Source organism: Oncorhynchus tshawytscha, linkage group LG05, assembly GCF_018296145.1.
Source record: "Oncorhynchus tshawytscha isolate Ot180627B linkage group LG05, Otsh_v2.0, whole genome shotgun sequence".
Taxonomy (NCBI): domain Eukaryota; kingdom Metazoa; phylum Chordata; class Actinopteri; order Salmoniformes; family Salmonidae; genus Oncorhynchus; species Oncorhynchus tshawytscha.
Genome location: NC_056433.1, coordinates 13398056 through 13420454, shown reverse-complemented (window position 1 = coordinate 13420454; position 22399 = coordinate 13398056). Strand labels below are relative to the sequence as shown.

Here is a 22399-nt window from a genome sequence, read left to right as displayed (position 1 = left end):
TGCGTGCATATCAGCTAGAAAGATGTGTCGGCATCGAGTAATTGTCTCTGGCCCCCTCCCAGTTAGGGGAGTGATGAGCTCTCCAGCAGAGTCTCACAACTCAATCGCTGGTTGAAAACTGTTTTCTGCCCCTCCCAAAAGATAGAATTTGTAGATAATTGGCCCTCTTTCTGGGACTCACCCACAAACAGGACCAAGCCTGACCTGCTGAGGAGTGACGGACTCCATCCTAGCTGGAGGGGTGCTCTCATCTTATCTACCAACATAGACAGGGCTCTAACTCCTCTAGCTCCACAATGAAATAGGGTGCAGGCCAGGCACCAGGCTGTTAGCCAGCCTGCCAGCATAGTGGAGTCTGCCACTAGCACAGTCAGTGTAGTCAGCTCAGCTATCACCATTGAGACCGTGTCTGTGCCTCGACCTAGGTTGGGCAAAACTAAACATGGCGGTGTTCGCCTTAGCAATCTCACTAGGATAAAGACCACCTCCATTCCTGTCATTACTGAAAGAGATCATGATACCTCACATCTCAAAATAGGGCTACTTAATGTTAGATCCCTTACTTCAAAGGCAATTATAGTCAATTAACTAATCACTGATCATAATCTTGATGTGATTGGCCTGACTGAAACATGGCTTAAGTCTGATGAATTTACTGTTTTAAATGAGGCCTCACCTCCTGGCTACACTAGTGACCATATCCCCCGTGCATCCCGCAAAGGCGGAGGGGTTGCTAACATTTACGATAGCAAATTTCAATTTACAAAAAAAAAAATGACATTTTCGTCTTTTGAGCTTCTAGTCATGAAATCTATGCAGCCTACTCAATCACTTTTTATAGCTACTGTTTACAGGCCTCCTGGGCCATATACAGCGTTTCTCACTGAGTTCCCTGAATTCCTATCAGACCTTGTAGTCATAGCAGATAATATTCTAATCTTTGGTGACTTTAATATTCACATGGAAAAGTCCACAGACCCACTCCAAAAGGCTTTTGGAGCCATCATCGACTCAGTGGGTTTTGTCCAACATGTCTCTGGACCCACTCACTGTCCCAGTCATACGCTGGACCTAGTTTTGTCCCATGGAATAAATGTGGTGGATCTTAATGTTTTTCCTCATAATCCTGGACTATCAGACCACCATTTTATTACGTTTGCAATTGCAACAAATAATCTGCTCAGACCCCAACCAAGGAACATCAAAAGTCGTGCTATAAATTCACAGACAACACAAAGATTCCTTGATGCCCTTCCAGACTCCCTCTGCCTACCCAAGGACGCCAGAGGACAAAAATCAGTTAACCACCTAACTGAGGATCTCAATTTAACCTTGCGCAATACCCTAGATGCAGTTGCACCCCTAAAAACTAAAAAAAATTCTCATAAGAAACTAGCTCCCTGGTACACAGAAAATACCCGAGCTCTTGAAGCAAGCTTCCAGAAAATTGGAACGGAAATGGCGCCACACCAAACTGGAAGTCTTCCGACTAGCTTGGAAGGACGGTACCGTGCAGTACCGAAGAGCCCTTACTGCTGCTCGATCATCCTATTTTTCTAACTTAATTGAGGAAAATAAGAACAATCCGAAATTCCTTTTTGATACTGTCGCAAAGCTAACTAAAAAGCAGCATTCCCCAAGAGAGGATGACTTTCACTTTAGCAGTGATAAATTCATGAACTTCTTTGAGGAAAAGATTATGATTATTAGAAAGCAAATTACGGACTCCTCTTTAAACCTGCGTATTCCTCCAAACCTCAGTTGTCCTGAGTCTGCACAACTCTGCCAGGGCCTAGGATCAAGAGAGACGCTCAAGTGTTTTAGTACTATATCTCTTGACACAATGATGAAAATAATCATGGCCTCTAAACCTTCAAGCTGCATACTGGACCCTATTCCAACTAAACTACTGAAAGAGCTGCTTTCTGTGCTTGGCCCTCCTATGTTGAACATAATAAACGGCTCTCTATCCACTGGATGTGTACCAAACTCACTAAAAGTGGCAGTAATAAAGCCTCTCTTGAAAAAGCCAAACCTTGACCCAGAAAATATAAAAAACTATCGGCCTATATCGAATCTTCCATTCCTCTCAAAAATTTTAGAGAAGGCTGTTGCTCAGCAACTCACTGCCTTCCTGAAGACAAACAATGTATACGAAATGCTTCAGTCTGGTTTTAGACCCCATCATAGCACTGAGACGGCACTTGTGAAGGTGGTAAATGACATTTTAATGGCATCGGACCGAGGCTCTGCATCTGTCCTCGTGCTCCTAGACCTTAGTGCCGCTTTTGATACCATCGATCACCACATTCTTTTGGAGAGATTGGAAACCCAAATTGGTCTACACGGACATGTTCTGGCCTGGTTTAGATCTTATCTGTCGGAAAGATATCAGTTTGTCTCTGTGAATGGTTTGTCCTCTGACAAATCAACTGTAAATTTCGGTGTTCCTCAAGGTTCCGTTTTAGGACCACTATTGTTTTCACTATATATTTTACCTCTTGGGGATGTTATTCGAAAACATAATGTAAACTTTCACTGCTATGCAGATGACACACAGCTGTACATTTCAATGAAACATGGTGAAGCCCCAAAATTGCCCTCGCTAGAAGCATGTGTTTCAGACATAAGGAAGTGGATGGCTGCAAACTTTCTACTATTAAACTCGGACAAAACAGAGATGCTTGTTCTAGGTCCCAAGAAACAAAGAGATCTTCTGTTGAATCTGACAATTAATCTTAATGGTTGTACAGTCGTCTCAAATAAAACTGTGAAGGACCTCGGCGTTACTCTGGACCCTGATCTCTCTTTTGAAGAACATATCAAGACCATTTCAAGGACATCTTTTTTCCATCTACGTAACATTGCAAAAATCAGAAACTTTCTGTCCAAAAAATGATGCAGAAAAATTAATCCATGCTTTTGTCACTTCTAGGTTAGACTACTGCAATGCTCTATTTTCCGGCTACCCGGATAAAGCACTAAATAAACTTCAGTTAGTGCTAAATACAGCTGCTAGAATCCTGACTAGAACCAAAAAAATTGATCATATTACTCCAGTGCTAGCCTCTCTACACTGGCTTCCTGTCAAAGCAAGGGCTGATTTCAAGGTTTTACTGCTAACCTACAAAGCATTACATGGGCTTGCTCCTACCTATCTCTCTGATTTGGTCCTGCCGTACATACCTACACGTACTCTACGGTCACAAGACGCAGGCCTCCTAATTGTCCCTAGAATTTCTAAGCAAACAGCTGGAGGCAGGGCTTTCTCCTATAGAGCTCCATTTTTATGGAACGGTCTGCCTACCCATGTCAGAGACGCAAACTCGGTCTCAACCTTTAAGTCTTTACTGAAGACTCATCTCTTCAGTGGGTCATATGATTGAGTGTAGTCTGGCCCAGGAGTGGGAAGGTGAACGGAAAGGCTCTGGAGCAACGAACCGCCCTTGCTGTCTCTGCCTGGCCGGTTCCCCTCTTTCCACTGGGATTCTCTGCCTCTAACCCTATTACAGGGGCTGGGTCACTGGCTTACTGGGGCTCTCTCATGCCGTCCCTGGAGGGGGTGCGTCACCTGAGTGGGTTGATTCACTGTTGTGGTCATCCTGTCTGGGTTGGCGCCCCCCCTTGGGTTGTGCCGTGGCGGAGATCTTTGTGGGCTATACTCAGCCTTGTCTCAGGATGGTAAGTTGGTGGTTGAAGATATCCCTCTAGTGGTGTGGGGGCTGTGCTTTGGCAAAGTGGGTGGGGTTATATCCTTCCTGTTTGGCCCTGTCTGGGGGTGTCCTCGGATGGGGCCACAGTGTCTCCTGACCCCTCCTGTCTCAGCCTCCAGTATTTATGCTGCAGTAGTTTATGTGTCGGGGGGCTGGGGTCAGTTTGTTATATCTGAGTACTTCTCCTGTCCTATTCGGTGTCCTGTGTGAATCTAAGTGTGCGTTCTCTAATTCTCTCCTTCTCTCTTTCTTTCTCTCTCTCGGAGGACCTGAGCCCTAGGACCATGCCCCAGGACTACCTGACATGATGACTCCTTGCTGTCCCCAGTCCACCTGGCCATGCTGCTGTTCCAGTTTCAACTGACCTGAGCCCTAGGACCATGCCCCAGGACTACCTGACATGATGACTCCTTGCTGTCCCCAGTCCACCTGGCCATGCTGCTGCTCCAGTTTCAACTTCCACCTGACTGTGCTGCTGCTCCAGTTTCAACTGTTCTGCCTTATTATTATACGACCATGCTGGTCATTTATGAACATTTGAACATCTTGGCCATGTTCTGTTATAATCTCCACCCGGCACAGCCAGAAGAGGACTGGCCACCCCACATAGCCTGGTTCCTCTCTAGGTTTCTTCCTAGGTTTTGGCCTTTCTAGGGAGTTTTTCCTAGCCACCGTGCTTCTACACCTGCATTGCTTGCTGTTTGGGGTTTTAGGCTGGGTTTCTGTACAGCACTTTGAGATATCAGCTGATGTACGAAGGGCTATATAAATAAATTTGATTTGATTTGATTTGTTTATGGTTAGGTAAATTCGTGCAACGATTGTGCTTTTTTCACAAATGCACTTTTGTTAAATCATCCCCCGTTTGGCGAAGTTGGCTGTCTTTGTTAAGAAGAAATAGTCTTCACACAGTTCGCAACGAGCCAGGCGGCCCAAACTGCTGCATATACCCTGACTCTGTTGCACAGAACGCAAGAGAAGTGACACAATTTCCCTAGTTAAAAGAAATTCATGTTAGCAGGCAATATTAACTAAATATGCAGGTTTAGAAATATATACTTGTGTAATGATTTTAAGAAAGGTGTTGATGTTTATGGTTAGGTACACATTGGTGCAACGACAGTGCTTTCTTCGCGAATGTGCTTGTTAAATCACCTGTTTGGCGAAGTAGGCTATGATTCAATGATAAATTAACAGGCACCGCATCGATTATATGCAACGCAGGACAAGCTAGATAAACTAGTAATATCATCAACTATGTGTAGTTAACTTCTTAAGGTATAGGGGGCAGCATTTTCACTTTTGGATAAATAGTGTGCCCAATTTCAACTTCCTGCTACTCATACCGCTTCCACTGGATGTCACCAGTCTTTGGAATTTGGTTGAGGTTATTCCTTTGTGCAATGAAGAAGTACGGCCATCTAGGAACTGGGTGACACTGTTGAGAGTTGCGCAAGACTTGAAAAGTAGCGTTGGTTTGTTGTCTTCCTGTATTGAACACAAATAAACCCGTCTTCAATTTGATCGATTATTAACGTTTAAAAATACCTAAAGTTGTATTACAAAAGTAGTTTGAAATGTTTTGGCAAAGTTTACAGGCAACTTTTTTGTAGTGACGTTGTGCAAATTGGAAGCTGTTTTTTTCTGGATCAAACGCGCCAAATAAATGGACATTTTGGATATATATGGATGGAATTAATAGAACAAAAGGACCAATTGTGATATTTATGGGACATATTGGAGTGCCAAAAGGTACTCGTCAAAGGTAAGGCATGTTTTATATTTTATTTCTGCGTTGTGTAGCGCCTGCAGGGTTGAAATATGCTACTATCTTTGTTTACTGTTGTGCTATCATCAGATAATGGCTTCTTATTCTTTCGCTGAAAAGCCTTTTTAAAATCTGACATGTTGGCTGGATTCACAACGAGTGTAGCTTTAATTTAGTATCTTACATGTGTGATTTAATGAAAGTTTTATTTTTATATCATTTTATTTGAATTTGCCGCGCTGCGTCTCCTATCCTAGAGAGGTTAACTAGTGATTATGTTAAGATTGATTGTTTTTATAAGATCCGTTTAATGCTAGCTTGCACCTTACCTTGGCTCCTTGCTGCACTCGCATAACAGGTAGTCAGCCTGCCACGCAGTCTCCTCGTGGAGTGCAATGTAATCAATCGGCCATGATCGGTGTCCAAAAATGCCGATGACCGTTTTTATGAAAACTTGAAATCGGCCCTAATTAATTACGAATAATCGGTCGACCTCTATTCACTTCCATAAATAATGTCAATTTTACCTCTAGATTGTTATATATATTGTAATCTGATAAAAAGGAAAAGGCTTTTATCATGCTCTCTCTTCTAACACTACCGGTAATCAGTTTCAGTAGCCTCACACTACCAGTAATCAGTTTCAGTAGCCTCACACTACCAGTAATCAGTTTCAGTAACATCACTCTACCGGTAATCAGTTTCAGTAACCTCTTGGCTCGAAGCACAACACCCCTTTCGGGAAATGGTTGCTAGAGTACGTGAGGAGAGAGTGTCTGATAAGAACAATTCCAGTTCAAATCTCTTGAAACCCTGCCTTAGATAACATATCAATGGCTGTGAGTGGGTACAGGACAGGCCTGGAGGTATGGAGAGGTGGGGGAGTGGGCTTGGGGCCGGGTCACTAGAGCAGGGCAACTGATAAGCGCGCGCGCACACACACACGAGAGGATGGCTTCAAAATATATTTAATAAAAATGTCTGCAAAAATATATTGTAAATACTCTAGGTGCTCTGTTGTTGCTAGTAATAACAGGACCAACCCTATGAATATAACAGCAAGAAGGATACTGTAAACACTGACCTGGTCAAAGAGCTGTTTACCAGTGGTGCTGGGCTGGACGGCAAACTCCAGCTCAGCGTCCATGGTGGTGACACGAACATTGACCTGTGGAGGGAGAGACATGACAGAAAGACATTAGTAACATAAAAACATGACTATTTACTATCTAGTCAGAGAGAGAGGGGTTAAAACACTATAGGAACTAACAGTGACAGAGCAGCTGAGGAGCAATCTACATGTCACACAGACGTGTACTTCAAAGTACTGTAAAGACAGAATAAACACAACAGAGCATGTGTTTGTTTATCTATGCTTTGTAACAGACAGAAAGACTGATCGGAGGGAACTGAGTGGGAAAATCACAATGTGTTTTACCTCAAATATTTACTCCTGAGCTCTCGTTTCAGATTTCATACTAAGCTAGTCTGGTAAACTTCTCTGTTTGACTATAAAGTAAATTGTGTGTGGTTGTGAAGCACGTCAGCCTTTTGTAGCTACCAGCTGCAGTTAGCTAGTTACAGTAAAGGCACATGGTTGACTTCAGAGGGGGCCCCTGTCGGAGATAGCTATAGGTGGTGAGGGCGATAGTGTCATAACCCCTTGACACAGACCAGCCTATCAGGATAGCGTGGGTGGGCAGGGAAGTTTGTCAATACAGGCTATGTCCATTCACTGCAGTTTTGAGAGAAAAGGCATGCGTTTCCATTCTTCGGTTAATGATTGATAAGGCTGACCTATGCTGCACAAACAGTCCTTCTAGTTTTGGCCTGCTTACGGAGGTCCACTGAGGTAATAAAATGATTCAAACAACTAAAACGTTGAAAATACGGAGAAAAACGTATTGGAAAAAAACTGCCTTGTGAGTTGCAATGAGAGCATCTTCCCGATTTCCATGAATGAGACATGACATCAACTGTGTAAGGCTTTCACAATAGAGACCCGTGATAGGATATCACCACTTCAGTGACTAAAGTCCTGCTAAAATACATCATATTCATTACAATGTCAGCATTGTGAGCTCTCTAACACACACCAGTCCTTCAACTCTCTCTTCTAGGTCAGATGTTGTTTCAGTTATGATTCGGTTCTACAGTACAGTATTTACTCAGGTTATTGGTTAGCACTGACTGACAACCCTATAAAGAAGTGTGTGGACTTAGAGATGAGGGAGCGGAAGCCTGCTGTTAGCAGAGCCTTTGGTGTAATCTGTCATCTCCTGGCCATTGTGAATGACATTGAGGCTCTGTAGTGAGCAAACTCAATGGTGCCTAATGGAAACAGCCAAATGGGACGTCTGCTGGGCTGGGCCCTGGGCTCTTACTGACTGACTGTTGACTCACAGCCATGCTCCCTAGCTGCCTCGTAGGCTACATACTGAGCCTACACAGAATAACTGACGTGACGATGGCAGTAGACAATTATTCCATAGAAAGAACAATTCAACCCTTTCAGAACAAAGTGAATGTGAATGGACTACAAAGAGAAAATTGCATCTACATTTACATTTAGGTCATTTAGCAGATGCTCTTATCCAGAGTGACTTATAGTCAGCACATTCAACTACGGTAGATAAAAGGTAAGGTAGGTCATGTAGATAAAAGGTAAGGTAGGTAATGTAGATAGAAAGTAAGGTCAGTAATATAGATAAAAGGTAAGGTAGGTAATGTAGATAAAAGGTAAGGTAGGCAATGTAGATCAAAGGTAAGGTAGGTAATGTAGATAAAAGGTAAGGTAGGTAATGTAGATAAAAGGTAAGGTCGGTAAGGTAGATGAAAATGTAAGGTAGGTAAGTTCAGGTAAGTTAGGTAATGTAGGTAAGGTAGATAAAAGGTAGATGAAAATGTAAGGTAGATGAAAAGGTACGGTAAGTTCAGGTAAGGTAGGTAATGTAAATAAAAAGGTAGGCAAGGTAGATAAAAAGTAAGGTAGGTAAATTTAGGTAAGGTAGATAAAAAGTAAGGTAGATAAAAAGTAAGGTAGGTAAGGTAGTGTAGGTAAGGTAAGGTAGATTAAAGGTAAGGTAGGTAAGTAAGTTTAGGTAAGGTAGGTAAAATAGATTAAAGGTAAGTTAAGGTAAGGTAGGAAACATAGATAAAAAGTAAGGTAGGTAAGGTAGATGAAAAGGTACAGGTAGGTAAGGTAGCATGAAAGGTTGTTTATTTTTTGCATTGGAAAAGCCTCATAATGGACATACTGAATGTTGTGGTCAGCTGTGACTGGGTCAGTCTGAGTCTGGGAGTTCAGTTGGAGGAGGGGGGGTAGTTCATCAGGAATTCAGCATGGCACACCGTAGCAACACATTTTCCAACAGAAAAATGAAAATATGTGTTCTTATTGGACAAATTTAGCAAGTACCTACTTGTTTGACTCCAATTCAAAATGCTTTCTCTCTATTGAACACAACCAGAGACTGACAGTATCATCACTAAACCTCGAGGTGAGGGGCTCCTAGCTCACACTGTGGGAAGCAGCATCCAAAACAGAGGTAAAAAAGAGAGAGAGAGAAGAAAACTCCATTAAACAGCAACACAAAGATCCCCTTTCAGCTGGGCCTCCCCAGTGGTTCCTCTCCTATACCACTATGCCTTCTAAACAGACCTTAGGTCCCAGACTGCACACAGTCAAACTGACTCCAGATCAGCTGTGTGAGGGAGACAGACAGGCCTTTTCCCTGTGACGACACAGTTAAACTGACTCCGGATCAGCTAAGTGGAGGAAAAGGAAAGGAAACGTGCACAACGTTATCCCTCCACATCGTTGTATAATATACCTAGAGTAATGACTAAATCGGGGCACCCTAAGTCAACACACCCAGACCAACAGAGAGGAACAAGTGAGTGGGCACCGCCACACACACAAAACCAGTGGGTGAGTGACATCTGATCTCATGCAATTCGACTAACGGTAAGTCACTGAAGCCATTCAGTCAGAACATTACCAGAAAACATGACATTAATGATAAAAAATACACTGGGCAAAGACCTACATTTCCAGAAAGTGCAACTCTGGTGAGAATGACTATAATTATTATTCTGAAACCATAAGAGAAGTACACGTATGCTTATGACAAACTTTCCAACTGACTCGAAATGATCCTTTGTATATTAATCAACAAACCAAATGGGATTTGACTCAATGCGATACAATAACACTTGTTGCATAAACCCATTCATTTTCTATTCTAAATTATGGGCCTCTCTGAACTGTCTGTCTGTCTGTCTGTCTGTGTGTCTGTGTGTCAGTCACAGGAAAGGGGCCTGTAAATGATGTATATGTCTATGGTGTATGTAGGCACCTGAGCTGAGCCATAAGGGAAACTGAGCATCTACCACCACGATGGCAGTAGACAATTATTCCATAGAAAGAACAATTCAACAGGGGGGGGAGCAATCCCCCCCCCACACTTTCAATCTGAAATCCCCATCACCAACTCATGAATTTGTCATTATTGCAGATTAAACGTGTTTGATACATTACTGGCTCTATATTTATCTTTTAAAATTGCCCCCGTCTCATCTCAATCGAATAGTTTAGACTGTTTGGATGTGTTGACAGACTCGGAGTGAGTTGCTTCTACCATGCAGTGCGTGTAGCAAAAGTGATTACTGTCCTCGTCATGAAATTATCAACTTTACCCTGTATATCCAAAAATTACCATAATACTGATTGTTTCAAGCAAAACTACCAAAATTAGAAAGCGCAAGCCATTTTACAAACATTTGAATGCTGAAGGTGATGCGCAGGTGTGCCAGATCACTAGTGCTGAGCGATTAACCCAAATGGTTATTTTCCATTTTTTAAACAACTAATTGACCAACATTGGTTCAATAATTTGAATTCCATTTCATGTGGGGGTTTTTTGTGAGCTCAGTGCGCACATCGCACAGTTTTATCTAGAGATAAATCAAATCAAGACTACTAAAATAGTGATTTTGTCAGGCTGCATAGGCAGCCCCTCTATAGAGATAAGATGATGATTTGGAACAAAATAAAGTCATCAAATAAAACAAATGTAATATACACAACAACTGAAATATTTGATTAAAGTCATGTGAATAAATTATGGTTAATAAGTGTAATGGGCCGTCACTACCATCATGGTACTTTTATTAATAGTTTTATTCTGTGTTCTTAAGGCATTCAACCCTCATAATGCATAGTGCGTTTAATGTTTAAAATAATAATAGAAAACAGAGATTATTATTTTTATAATCTAACAGAAACCGAACAGAATAGCTCTAGTTGGTCATTGTGCAAAGCTGCATAGCATGCAGTTTGACTATGCTACTGATAGTGCCTAGGGTTGTTGGGAATGCAAAATGACTTGTAGATCAATGACTGTCAACATAATTACATGCTAAGTTCGACACTGAAGGCAAGGATGCGGTTGTCACAAAAGATGAGAGGTATTTTCGGAAGGTATAAAGAAAATAATACAAAAAAAGTAAACTCCGATTAAATACACTTGAATACATTTTCTGACCGATGCATGCCACATTTGGATCTTTTGGGGTCCCGCGGACCGTTGCACTCACATCTTATTAAACATTTGAACCGGGGACCGATGTGTATCTGTGAATCATTACATCCCTAGTCGTAACCAAATTGAGGTTGAGTGGATCGCAGGTGTCTAAGTAAAAAAATATATAAATAGATTTTTTTAAATATAATACATTTTTGGGGGGTGATAAAATACTGCAGTCTGAATTTAAACAACATACCAGGTAGAAAGTGTGTAGAAATGTATTCTTTGAAAAAAAAAAGCTTTAATAAATATATTTAATATGTAGTTATTAGCGCCAATTAGCAGATTTTGTGGTTTCAAACATGTGAGCTTGAAAACATTCTTCATGAAGAATATGATCAATATGGAATTATTGACAATGAAAAAGTTAGGAATGTTGTTCACTTGTGTAATGTAATTGCTACATTTACAGTCAATATAGCATTAAAACTAGTTTTCCAGATTGCATTTCGGCCTTAGAGATATGAATATTGGGTCACGACTGAGACAACCTGGTTAATTCTGGGTCCCGAGGCAAAACCATTTGAGAACATCTAGTCTAGTATGCAACACCCTTCACTGGTTAATGAGTTGGTTGACCAATGGTGATCATCATCTCACCACAGTTGCTCAACAGAATGGGCTACATGCTGCATTCCCATTCAATATTTAACAACGGTGTGGCTTTAAAGGAGTTGTTGCAATGTGGGGTTGTCATGGGAACATGTCTGCAATGCCCCACAGAACCATATAGCCATAAACTCCCACTGGGCTGGGTCCTACCTGCTGACCAGCTGAAGGTCCCATGGAGACTGGAGTGGGGGTAGAATACACCCCTGCTGCGTCCCTTTTAATAAGGTATTTAGGACTGAGACCTCTAATAGTGGGTTAGTTTTGCAAACTGGGGCACCTCAGCTTGGCCAACTTGTTGACTGAACATAGTGTATTAACTTTTGTTAACAACTAAAGACTATATAATGATGTCTAAATATATAATGATGTGATAAGTGCCAACATGATGACTCTTCGGAGTGACATGCCCAGAGGGCGTAACAGCAGGCATCGTCATATTATTGAGTTATCAATTATACACGAGAACAAATTATTAACAATGGGTTTCAGACAAGAGAAGGAAACACCCACATCTGTGTGTGTGTGTGTGTGTGTGTGTGTCAGACTGTCAAATGGATGTTCAAGGGGCCGTGAAACAGGATTCAGGGAGAGCCAAGGAGGGAACATGATTCACTTGATGACAATGTGCAGGTTGGCATTTATTGGGATGACTCATGTACTGGAGGCAGCTCTGCATGATAGTCAATAGCTGGCATAGCCACAAAGTAATACAATCTGAAATCTAACCCTAATCTTTACCGCACTGTTTACCTTATGCCTAACCTTAATTTAAGACAAATTTAAGCAATTTTTTGTTTTTGTGAATTCTTACGATATATAGCCAATTTTGACTTTGCAGCTGGCCCATCTAGTGGAAATCACTCGGCTCTGCCTCCAGGACAAGATGTATCCTATTAAAGGTCAACCTGCTGACAATGTGTCATTCTGACAAGTGTAAATTGAGAGAGAGAGAACACCAAACCAGGATCTCAATCTCAGCTGCTCAAATCTCAACTTTCTCTTGTCAGATTACTTTCTCTTCTAAACCAATGAAATCTACTCTAGTTGTATTTCTCTATATGATAGATACATTCTACCAGGTTTGATGTGTTTTTCACAGTAAATAGGATTTTGGCTTAAATGGTTGATAGTATTGCATCACAACTCACGATACTGAATCTCAATATGGGCTGATCATCATGTCAGTGAAACTCAGTTTGTGTTATAGAAAGCCCTTCTAGTCAGTAGTGAGCGTAGCAGCCACAGCCTAACAAAAAATGTTGACCAACCAATGCTATAAATAGGAGCAAGATCATCAAAAAAACATTAGCAATATTTAATGTCTTTCTTAACTCACGGTATATAGAAAGAAGCCAGTAAGTGGCAGTAAATCAATGCTTATGCCTCATCATTGATATTGTGGAGAGAAAATAAAACGGTCTGCCATTATATTACCAAAAAAGGCAGGTTGTGTGCCTAAATGTGGAGTACCAGAGAGTGCTAAGAGTGCTACTGTGTCATGTAGCCAGCACCACAATGATGTCACTTTCCAGTGATGCTCTTAACACTTTATGACTCCTAGTCTTCTAGTGTCTCAGATGAGAGACTGGGGGGTTAATGAAAGTCCATAGTTTTTTTGGGAAGTGCTGTCAAAGACAAATGTCACCCCAAAAAAATGACCAGCTTTAAACCCAGGTAGGCCTCAGCTAGGATATTACATTAAGTCAAACAAAAAGGTTCTGAGAGTAGGACTAATGAAGATGACTAAACTTCATGTGAGGAAGCACATATATTCAGACAGTGTGACCACTTACAAGAGGCCAACTTCTTATTCTCATCTTCAAGAGAATGTATTGATATCAATGAGGATGTTTGTATTTTCATCTACAAGTGAAACTACAAATTAAACCATAGAAAAATAATATATATTTGGTGTAAGATAGTCATTACAGCACAAATAGCTTATAGTATCTCCTCTTATCATGAGCAGACATCGTGTCTCTTGCCTGCTGGGGCTACTTGGATCTCGACTCAGGACTGCCAACGTATCCTCTTTAGTTACCAAGCATATGTTTAGACAACTCAGTAGAACTCTGACTACCTTAACATCTTTGAAATATATAAAATCACTGCAATACTTACAGCTTTAGGCATTTTGTGTCCTTTTCCTGGGTCCGTGCGCGGAGCTGTGAAGTTGGTTTCCAAATACTTCGGATAGTCTACTAAATGACGTCTCCACAGTCAGTGCCTTCCTGTCAGAGAGAGCGAAAGAGGATAAACGCGTTTCAGCCACTCCGGTGATAACCAGTCAGACGGGACTACCCTTCCTTCTTTAAACGCTGGTGCGAAATAGAGATTGGTTGACTCAGCCCTCGTACAGCCGTATGAATCATTTTTTATAAATAGTCTATGGAAATTCAGATTAAACGAGCCTCACCCATAACAGCCACAAAAAGGAGAGTCGAGCTTTAACACCGAAATAAATTAGGAGTCTCCACCCTTATAGGTAAACATCTTACTTCAGTACCACTACTGTGGTATCTAGGTGTGATCCTTGCTCGGATAAAATTATGAGGGGACGTTCGATATAGCCTACAGTATATAATACACGGTGTACTGCAGATACATTTTCCTTCAGAATCAATTAATATTGGCTACTACTGGGTGATGTGAAAGCCAATACAAAGTAGCCTATCCATCACAGGGACATCAAATATACTGTTGAGTATCAAATATACTGTTGCGCTTAGGGTCTGCCGTCTGTTACAATGTAACACATTGTCTATATCCTTTAACAGGGCAGTTGGGATCACAAAATAGCCACGAGCTTCATTAACTTCTGAAGAAAATACACATTAGGCCAACACTGTTTATTTCAAAAAGAACAAAACCTATTAGGTTACACGACGTGTGTAGAAGTAGACAGACCTACAAAGGAAACAAGTTGAGTCTACCTAACGTTACCAACCTAAATCTGTAGTTACCTAGCATAGGCTACTAGGCTAATCAGTGAATCTTCTTTGTTGTCAAATGTCATTATATTATTATCCAAGATAATTATTTTACCTACTCGAATAGGCTTTAATTGTGCATTTTGGAGCAAACATTCGAATAAAATAGCCGTTGCATCATGGATACATTTTTACACTTGCAAGCTACATACACTTCCATTTCTAGCATTTTACCAAGCCACAACCCACTACAATTATCCCAGACACCTGTTGTTATATTTCTCCCCTTTGTGGGAAGCGGCGGCAGAAGTGGTGCAACAAGTGCGGAAACAAAGTAGTGAGCATCCCTATTCTGTTCAACAGTCTCACGTTCACATAAATATTCGATCGCCTATTCATTAATAGGTGCAATGGCTTACCAGAGCAGGTGTGATTTAAGATGGTTCTACCGCAGGGCAGCCTCGGACACTCCTCTGCAGAACTAACAGCGCGGCAATATGGCTGACCCTCCGCTACTTCAGCGCTCCGACTATTGCCGCTTGCTTGCATGAGTTCCTGTTTGTCACCGGTGCCAGGCAAGAGGGAACCGTAATTCGTACAACAGCGACTCCCATTAATGACACGTAGTTTATACTGAAAACTGTTTGAACTCAAGCAAGCTTGTAGAGAAATGCAAAATAAGGGCAAAACCCTACAACTGATCTACTGTACGATTAAAATGGTATGTTTATTAAGGAGAAACATTATTTTAAAATTAGTAACCTAATTTGTGATAAGTAATTAAAATTAATTTGGGGTGAAAATATATGGCAAAGCTTTAAGATGATCATAGCAAAATGTTGACATTGAAGGATCAGTGATTCAATGTGGCACCCAATTCTGTGGTCAATAACTCTTTATGGGCACATTGTTTCTGGTACCCTGACAACCCTTTATGGGGCACCTACAGTATGTCATTTATCACAGTTGAAATCACTCAGTAGGCCTGCATTTATATCAAATCAAATGTATTTATATAGCCCTTCGTACATCAGCTGATATCTCAAAGTGCTGTACAGAAACCCAGCCTAAAACCCCAAACAGCAAGCAATGCAGGTGTTGAAGCATGTTGGCTAGGAAAAACTCCCTAGAAAGGCCAAAACCTAGGAAGAAACTGAGAGAGGAACCAGGCTATGAGGGGTGGCCAGTCCTCTTCTGGCTGTGCCGGTTGGAGATTATAACAGAAAATGTTCATAAATGACCAGCATGGTCAAATAATAGGTCTGGGACAGGTAGCACGTCCGGTGAACAGGTCAGGATTCCATAGCCGCAGGCAGAACAGTATAATCATTTATAATCTGAGTCTCGCTATATCAACCAGGCAGAATATAACTTTGGCTACAGTCAAAGCAAATTTTCTTAATAGTACATACTGCTCATTGTTGACTAGATCTAGCAAACAATTATACAATTGTTATATTTGGCTAATTATAAAAAGACAGGCACTAAACAGCATATTTATTTCACCAATGCAATGGCTTCACTCCATGACCTTGAGGATAAAACAGACCAGATGGAATAGTTGTGTCATTGTACAGAAGGGAAGACCTTGAGATAACCAAGAGGCCACATCATAAGAGTATTCAGATGAGAGCATTATGTGCCATAAGTTTATTATCAGAGTAGCTTTAACATGATTCATTGGGTTTAGGGTTTAGGCATACAACTACAAAAAAAAGTGCAACATTTAAAAAAAATGTAAAGTCCTTTATAAAGACACCCCATAATCTGAGAATTTTACGAATTGCTGTTGCTACATAAAATAGGCCTACTGTAGATTACGTCTATTATGGGAAGTGGTAATTTAATACCACACATTCATGCTAACAAAATAACTATGGCGTCATAAACAAACAAAAGCAAGATATTAGATGCACGTGTATATTTGTTTGGATTACCATTGTGTTTCTATTTGTATAGTTGAGTAATAGTGCGCGTCAGAAGTACACCCTCGAAAACTCAACCTAGGAAACGCTGTGAACGGGTTGGGGAGGTTTCATAAATGGAAACGGACCAATAGTTGAGTAGGATTAAAATAGAACAGTATATATCAGAGATAAACGCTGAAGTGCGTGCACTAAAATGCGCGCTATAGGTCACAACGCATGCATTCTATTGGACCGAAACAGCCACTTGTAAAGAGGAAATAGTTTACAATCTATTTACAAATTACAAGGATCGTATACATGTGTCCTGAAACACAGTTGTACTGTACTTTCCAGCATGTCTTATTTGTTAAAAAAATAAATAATAATAAATAGCATAATGGTATGACCGCAGGAGCTAATGTTTGGTAACCATTTTCAAGTAGTCAATATTTTTGGTTTAGCAGATTACTTTCAAGTTAAGGCACTGGCACAAATACTATAGGATTGTTGTTGAGGGATGTGACTTTTTGTAAACCGGAATTTAGTGATTGAACACCAGTATAATTTCAAGAGATACAATTTCGGGGAAAATGACTGTACCAGCAGGAAAAATAAGACAAGTCACCAATTGCAGATTATGAGCTACTGAAACAAGCCTCCAACACATTACATCAAAAGTCAGTAAACTCTGTCTACAACACTAAGGGTAAGGACAGGAAACTAATAGGCTATAAATGCACTGTCCATGAAACCAGAGACTAATGCGATTTGTGGAAAATGCTAAGAGTTAAATCTATAGTCTTTATTGTAGACAGTTGTTCGATATTTTCAAATCATAAATATAAGTAGAGTAAATATTTTTTAATAACCATTTAATGTACTGTGCTGCACAGATATGTAGAGATTTTCCTTTCGCCATTCAGCTCCTCAACTTTTCATTTGAAATGCATTCCCTGTAAAGAAAACAGACCAAAAAAGCATGGTTTGTGTTAACTTCCTGGACACAGTAGCAGCAGAGATGAACTTTGCAATGGATTACATTACTTACAGTACATATGATTAAAGGTGCTGTGCTGCCTGGGCTAGATTAAACACTTTAAAAATAATCAAATTGGTGTTCGTTCAGAATATCAACCAATAATGTGATTGGATTCTGTTTGGGGAAAGACAGAAGTGTCTGAATGGAGAGGAATGCCCTATACGTAATCTTGATGGATTTTTGCATTTAGCCAGGACCGCTGGATTAACAACATGCTGATGCAAATATTTTTATTTTTAAACACTGTGGCTTTAGACAGCACAATCAGATCTGGGACCAGACCGGCTATAATAGTATGGGTTATTTACTGTATATGCAATAGGCTCTAAGCCTCTTCTATTCTGACAGATGTGTGGTTAAAAACATTAACATGCTTTATCAGTCACTCTACCATCCTGATTTTGATTGTAACTCAAGGGAGGAGCTGTTAAGTGGTGTTGGCCAGCATGAGGAACATGTAGTACATCTCTAAGGACTGAATCATAATTTGAAAGGGTTCTATCTGGAACCAAAAGGATTCTACCTGCAACCAGAAAGGTTTCTTCAGAGGGTTCTCCTCTGGGGACAGCCGAAGAACCCTTTAAGCGTGTAGTTTGAAATCCATGCCTGCATAACTCAAGTTGTCATACAAATCATTCATGCATGTTAAGTCTGACGCACTTAAGGTGTGACAAAATTCAGACTTAAGTGCGCCTTTTAAGTCTGACTTGTGTGTAACATGGATGAAAGATTTGTATGAAAACTTGAGTTATGCAGGCATGGATTTCAAACTACACGCTTAAAGGGTTCTTCGGCTGTCCCCAGAGGAGAACCATTTGAAGAATCCTTTTCGTTCCAGATAGAACCCTTTCGACAGAGGGTTCTACACGGAATCCAAAAGGGTTCTCCTATGGGGACTACCAAATAACGGTTTTGGAGTCAGGCCTGACAGAATGGGGAGGTCTCTTTCATTCAAACGAACACACTCACAGCATCATTGGTTCTGGCTCCAATATCAAATAACTAGCCTTAAGAAGCATACAGGCAGTGGGTTTATTCATTTGTTTATACCATTAACAAATGCTGGTTCTTTCGAATTGGCTGATGTTACCTGTATGTCCCCCCCATAGTGGTACAGGCCCTCATTGGGTGGAGTGGTCGTGGGGCTGTATCTGTTGGAACAGCTCCAGCCTCTTCTGGGTGACATCATGGATAAGCACTAAAACAAATACGGAGAGGGTATGCTATAACTCTTTGGTCTGTGTCGGAGTACCCTGGTGGGTTTAACCCTCATGGTTCTAGTACCCCTTGTGGACATAACACAGATATAACACGTGTCTTTGAAATGGCATTTTATAGGTTGCATCAATGGTCTTTGTAGGATATTTGAGTTCAGAACTGCAGCACTGTAAATGCCAGGGGGGTGGTTCTCTAAATTACAATCGCTTCTGTAGTATTAAATAATAGCCACTAGATGGAGCCAAAACAATGTTTATGACCAGTTAAATCTCAAGACGGCCTCACAGCAAATGCACTTCTGTGGAAGGCTTATGGGAATGTGTTAACTGCACAGATACTAAGATTTAAAGTATTGATATTTGAAAAATCTCAGAAGTGCATTCATCCACTTACTGTCCAACACTGCTCTTGCCACGTATCTCTTCTCCAAAGTGTTACTGACATGAGCCATCAGCCACGGGAGGAAGCCAGTCTCAATATCTGGACATTAGAGAAGACCAGAGCACACACGCAAAAAAACATTGAATGTTAAATACTGTAAATATGCATGCATCTTTAGAACCAAATACTTAATATGTTGGTACTCGAACTATACATAGGGAGAATCTCAATTGCATACTCCTTGAGTCCTCTCTCCTCGCCTCCTCAAAACCCATTTGATGAGAAAGCCAGATGTCCCTCCCCTCTGACCTTCACCTCCAGGAGGCAAGGAGCAAGGATGCGAGGACTATGCAGCGAGATTCTTCCATGGATCTTCACGTGGATCCGAGGAAGACCAGCTGCTGACATCGCAACAGCTAATGGGAATTCCAATAAAATACCAAACTAATACCAGTCTTGGCAGTCTTCTCGTGCATTGTGTGCATTGAACATCTCATGTAGCACGACCGCTTATGTAACTGTTGGAGGAAAGGGTCAAGGGACAGTCAGCAGGGCCCTGGGGGAAGACGGACCTCTCTCCACAGGGTCGTAGAAGTAGCCGTGTTCCCTCAGCGTGGTGTAGACCGAGGGGAGCAGGTCGGCCAGGTAGTGCTGGGCAAACGCTCGCGCCGCAATCTTGTCCGCAGTCTCCATCTCCTTCTTCAGCACCTCTCGCTGCTGGGTGATCCGACGCTCCTGTTCAGAGAAGAGAGACAATGAAAGTCTTGGGTCTGTTTCCATCCAAAGAGTCTGTCTGGAACCTCATGCTATGGTGCCTGAGCCGGTATCAAACCCAGGTCAGGGATTGAGGGTTGCCTTATTGCCTGGGGAAAGTGCCCTGAGCAGTCGCTCAAGTTAAGCATGCTCTGAGGCTGCTCCATTCGTCAGGTGTTTTATTTTACTTGACTGATAACAACCAAAATGCAAAGAATTCCAATAGTCTGGTCTTTCTGGTTCCTCCCATGTGTGTTGGTAAAAATAGCTACTTTAAAATGTTCTGGCAAGTTATCATAATTTTGGGGAACCCCAAAATACTGCTGACTTGCCCAATCGGCGATTGCCTTTCAGACCTTAATGTCAATCCCTGCAGGCTGATTAATTGGCACTGTCTTCCCTAGTGAAAGCCTAGGCATTCACTCAAGAAGCAAATATTTTCAGGTCTCAGGCAAGCAGACCACCACTCAGCACCCTAACAAACCACCTCTGTTGCACTAGAGAGTAATGGACATTAACTTTTTTAAACTAATCTATCCAGTCATTTATCTTTGGCCTGAGAATTGGTTACATGTATCCGTGTGGCAGCAGCCATGTCTGGTGGTCCTGTACCTTCTCCTCACGGTGGCGTCTCTCTTGCTCCTCCAGCCGCTGCACCTCCACCAGCTCGGCGTTGCGGAGCTCCTCGAAGGCCCGCTGCTGTGCCCGCAGGCTGGCCAGCTCCTCCTCCTCCATGACCTCCAGCAGGGCCTGTTCCACAGTCTTCCCCACCAGCACCTCCAGCACCGGGCGCACCTCCATGTCAAAGTCAAACAGCTGCAGGGCAAGGCAGGGGACATGGGCAGGGGTTAGAGGGGTTAAAAAGTGGGTAAAAAAATAAAGGATTAAAAGTGTGTTGAATACATTTTCAAATATACTGTTTCAGATGAAACTACACCTTTTAGAACAATGCGGACTGTGAAGAGACACCCACACACACATTGTTATATTATACATTTTGTATTATAGATATGTAGTGGTAGAGTAGTGGTGTAATAATGTGTTGAATGATGTACTGTTTCGTTTATATTTTTTCTGATGTAATCGCCTTAATCTTGTTTGTACCCCAGGAAGAGTATGGGGATCCATAATAAATACAAAGACATGCCTAACACATTTTCAACCTGTTGCCAATCCATTTGAAGGAAGCTCCTTCACAAAATGTTGAATTGTTTTCATTGCACAGCAATGAAGAGGAAAAATAAAAAGATGTAATACCTCTCCCTCCTCTATCTGTGTGGCCACATCTTTACCGGACTTGGCAGGAATGAAGAGGGGGGTGGCCGGTTTGTCCAGGAAGGCATCGGTCTGGCACTCGACGCTGGTGTCCTCTATGCGATCATTCAGCTCCTCAAGATAAAGCTCTGAAATAATCCATGTAATTATTTCCAGCTCTGGAAATAATCCAACCTCTGTGTTGTCCTATCAATCAACAATGACAGTAGGCAGCTGAGATGTTGTTTTACCCATAGATTTAGGTTTTTACCTGTCTGTACATCTATGTGCTTCCTTCCCTCCAGAGCCTCTGGAGTCCTGGGCCTGAACTGCTCCATGGCACGCTTCCGAGCGACCGATCTCCTTCTGGACTCCTGCTGTCTCTGGACCTCAATAGGGTCAGGCTGAGCTGCCTGGCCAATACATAATTATACAAGACGTGATGGAAACATTTTTACCAATGTGGTTATCACTTTCAATATCTGACTTGGTGAGCTGGAAACTCACCAATGGTAGGATGTGCTGGGCATATGTGTTTCCCCTGACAACACGTCGGTCATACATGATGTTTCCATAATTGCTCTGTCCATCACTTCTGCATGAGAAGGAAACAGGTGCTCTTTTTTTTCTATGTACAATCTTGATACGAATTAGCATACACTTATCCACAGCCGTGCACTAACGCAGTTACATTAATGAACCAGGTTTTGCACCTGTTTTTTAATCAATCAAGACTGGATAGCGTACTTATTAAAAACCTGAACAATTGCTAGCACCATTTCAGCTGCCTGACCCTGCAAAATATACAGTGCAACAACTGGCAGGAATCGAAATGGAACTGACCCCAACTCTGCTATACTGGCAATAATCTAGCTACCCATTTCATTATGCAAAAAGTCTAGTTGTTTACGCTGCTGAAGTGAGCGTTTGGCTAAGCTATCAGTTACTGACAGCATATGTCGTTGTCTATCAAACTTACTGCTCCGCGGCGGGCTCTCTGTATTTGGTGCGGTTTTGAACAGGTCTTGGGCGACTGGCGAATGTGTAAGTCCCGTTTGGAGCCTCCTTTTGAGGCTGTAAAACGGATGTCATTCTTTGACTTACAGTTAGCAATTAACTAATCTCTAACTAGCAAAATTATTCTAATGAAAACAAACCGTATTATTTGATAAAAACATTCAAACTGGTAGCTAAATTAAAGTGAAGAAGAGTGTCTAGTTGTTGACGTTTGTCATA

At 41.6% G+C, this 22399-nt stretch overlaps 2 protein-coding genes across 3 annotated transcripts in view; both read right to left on the bottom strand.

Moving 5' to 3' along the window:
- Window positions 1–15183, bottom strand: part of ezrb (ezrin b) — a 61207-nt gene extending 46024 nt beyond the window's left edge. The window contains exons 1-3 of one of the 2 annotated variants that reach the window (XM_042321513.1): window positions 15031–15183; window positions 13803–13912; window positions 6566–6649 (exon numbers count right to left, since the gene is read on the bottom strand). In XM_042321513.1, coding sequence (XP_042177447.1) covers window positions 6566–6649; window positions 13803–13814 — 96 coding nt within the window. In that variant the 5' untranslated portion in view covers window positions 13815–13912; window positions 15031–15183. The remainder of the gene's footprint in view (window positions 1–6565; window positions 6650–13802; window positions 13913–15030) is intronic. The other variant, XM_042321514.1, reaches the window with a different exon arrangement.
- A 691-nt stretch (window positions 15184–15874) lies between these two features.
- rsph3 (radial spoke head 3) lies at window positions 15875–22399 on the bottom strand. The gene is made up of 9 exons (XM_024419716.2): window positions 22143–22399; window positions 21671–21758; window positions 21435–21576; window positions 21167–21312; window positions 20522–20725; window positions 19729–19891; window positions 19169–19255; window positions 18648–18755; window positions 15875–17471 (listed from the first exon to the last, which is right to left on the bottom strand). The coding sequence occupies exons 1-8, from the start codon at window positions 22253–22255 to the stop codon at window positions 18679–18681; spliced, it is 1020 nt and encodes a 339-aa protein (XP_024275484.1). The 5' UTR covers window positions 22256–22399; the 3' UTR covers window positions 15875–17471; window positions 18648–18678.